At 61.7% G+C, this 2,652-nt stretch overlaps 1 protein-coding gene across 2 annotated transcripts in view; it reads left to right on the top strand.

The window, feature by feature from the left end:
• Positions 1-1,953, top strand: part of BGN (biglycan) — an 11,196-nt gene extending 9,243 nt beyond the window's left edge. For both annotated transcript variants that reach the window (XM_023753024.1, XM_014454893.2), the window contains exons 2-3: positions 1,290-1,538; positions 1,801-1,953. In XM_023753024.1, the coding sequence (XP_023608792.1) occupies positions 1,301-1,538; positions 1,801-1,937 (375 nt within the window). In that variant the 5' untranslated portion in view covers positions 1,290-1,300 and the 3' untranslated portion in view covers positions 1,938-1,953. The remainder of the gene's footprint in view (positions 1-1,289; positions 1,539-1,800) is intronic.
• The last annotated feature ends 699 nt before the right edge of the window (positions 1,954-2,652 follow it).

The raw sequence follows: 2,652 nt of genomic DNA, 5'->3' as shown, positions 1-2,652 counted from the left end.
CCAGCATCCTAGGCTCAGGGAGCTCCCCCAGCCCCACTTATGCTTCAAATACCCCCTCTCTTGTCCAAGATGGGCTCCAAATGAGGGCCTCCCTGGGTGGGCCCAGTTGGTTCTGCAGGAGGCGCAGGCAGTCGTTGGTCTCCTTGCCCCACAGTATGCACCCAGGGCAGCCTTTCCCCCCCTGTCCCCGACCCGGACCTTGTGAGAGCAAGCAGCGGGATATGCGCATTTTTTCTCCCTTTTGAACAGATAGGGAAAATGAAGCTGGGACTTTTCCGGGAAATCCTTGTTGGGGGGGGGGGGGGGGAGATGGGAGAGGCATGGGCCCTGGCTCCTGCCTGTACAGAGCCTTTGGGCAGAGCAGCCTCTGGCTGGGTGCAGCCTCTTCTGGAGGAGGGAGGAGGCAGGCCCATGTGGGTGCCAGAGGCAGGCTCAGGCAGGGAAGCACCCCCACCCCACCTCGCTGCCCAGCCTGGGGGCCTCCAGACAAGCCTGACCCTGCTCACCACCCTGCTGGCAGTCTTCTCCCCCGGGGGCGGGGGAAGGGGGGTGGCTTCAGGGGCCTGGACCCTGGGCAGATGGAAGGATGTGGGAGCCCCAGGGCTTTGCGAGCCCAGCCAGGGGAAGGCTTGTGGGCCAGGCAAGGCAGCCGAGGCCCCGGGGGACAGTGGGGAAGCGGATGGGGGGCTGTGCCCTAGGGAATGCCCCTCTCTTTCTCCTCCTGCCTCTGGAACGAGCCCAGGTCTTGGCGCAGTGTGCCCAGCCTGGTGCCTTGGCTTCCGTAAAAAGATGTGGGTGCACTGCAAGGTGGGGGGCTCAGGCAGGAGAGGAAGCAACTCATAATCCCTTAACTCAACCCCGACTGCGCCCACATTGCCTTGAGTTTGTGGGATTGGCCCGGGGCCACAGTGGTATCTTCAAAGCGTGTGGGGGGCAAATGATTGGGTTTCTCTCTCCGCCTCCTCCACTCGCCTCACTGACCCCCCAGGCAGCTGCTCGCTGACTCAGTGGTGTGTGGGGGGGGGGGGGGCACAGACTCCCTAACTGGGAAGACATGCAATTCCCACTAAAGCCAGGTCTTGCCTGGGAGCAGAGGGGAGCGGAAGGAGGTGCCCTGATTCTGCCAGGTGCCTCCTGGCTGCCCACAGCCGTTCTCTCTGCCAGTGGTGGATGGGGAACACGGTGCCAACACACAGAGAACCCCAGCCCCTGGCCGGGGAAAGGGCCGAGAGGATGGGTGTGGTGCCGGCTGGGCCCTCCTGACGGCCCCTCCTCTCCCTGGCCTGCAGGCACGTCCATCATGTGGCCCCTCTGGCTCCTCACGTCCCTGCTGGCCCTGAGCCAGGCCCTGCCCTTCGAGCAAAAGGGCTTCTGGGACTTCACCCTGGACGACGGGCTGCCCATGCTGAACGATGAGGAGGCTTCGGGTACCGACACCTCGGGCGACCCGGACATTGACTCCCTCACGCCCAGCTTCAGCAACATGTGTCCTTTCGGCTGCCACTGCCACCTGCGGGTGGTTCAGTGCTCCGACCTAGGTCAGTCTCAGTGCCGTGGCGGGAGGGGTGTGTGGAGGCGCGGGCACGGAAGGGACACACGTCTGTCCTGTGGGATGGGCGTGGGAGGATGGGAGCGCAGATGGGTGACCCCAGGCAGGCTCTGGGATCCTGATTTCAGTGTGGGCGGGTGGCGGTGGCGGGGTCCCTGGGTGCGTGTCCGTGTGTGTGAGTGTCCCCGTGCTCTGAGCCTCTCGGGGATGTGGCCTGGGCTCACATGGGTGACAGTGGTGCTGGCCCCCAGATCTGATCACTGTGCCCAAGGAGATCTCGCCCGACACCACACTGCTGGACCTGCAGAACAACGACATCACCGAGCTTCGGAAGAATGACTTCAAAGGCATGCCGCACCTCTATGTAAGCCCGCCCAGCCCTTTTTAAAAAAATATATTTTTTTTTATTGATTTCAGAGAGAGAAAGGGAGAGGGAGAGAGAGAGAGGGAAAAAAACAAACATCAATGATGAGAGAGAGGCACTTATCGGCTGCCTCCTGCACGCCCCACACTGGGGATCGAGCCCACAACCCAGGCATGTGCCCTGACCGGGAATCAAACCGTGACCTCCTGGTTCATAGGTCGATGCTCAACCACTGAGCCACACTGGCCGGGTCCACCCTGCCCTTTCGAAGGGTCTTGGGGAGGTGGGTGGTCTGCAGCTAGGAGTGGATCCAGATGGGTGTGTGTGCTTGTACTTGTGGAGTGCAAGAGGGACCTGGGACCTGTGGGGTCCTGAGAGGAGTCTGGAAGTGGGCATGGAGGGAGTGCCCGGGGTCAGGGTCACGTGCATGGGTGTCAGCAACCACAGGGCAGAATGGGATCACTCAGCTTAATTCTTTTTTTGGCTGGAAACTTTATTGGTTTTTCGCAAGAACATATTTCATTGTATCCAGGGTACAAGTGGGGAAACTGAGGCTCATAGGAGCGTTGGGCCACGCTAGGCAGTAGTGGCATCGCCTGGCTCCGGGCTCTGTGCTCTGCCCACCCAGCTGGGCCTCAGACACCTGTGAAGTAATGGCCACTTACTCCTGCTCTCTCCGCCTCCACCTCCAGGTGGCAGTGGAGGGAGAGAGAGAGGAGAAGGCTGGGTGGGCCGGGGA

The sequence above is a fragment of the Myotis lucifugus genome, unplaced genomic scaffold (assembly GCF_000147115.1).
Source record: "Myotis lucifugus unplaced genomic scaffold, Myoluc2.0 scaffold_40, whole genome shotgun sequence".
NCBI lineage: Eukaryota > Metazoa > Chordata > Mammalia > Chiroptera > Vespertilionidae > Myotis > Myotis lucifugus.
Note: the sequence above shows the minus strand (reverse complement) of the source record. Positions and strands in the feature narration are given on the sequence as shown.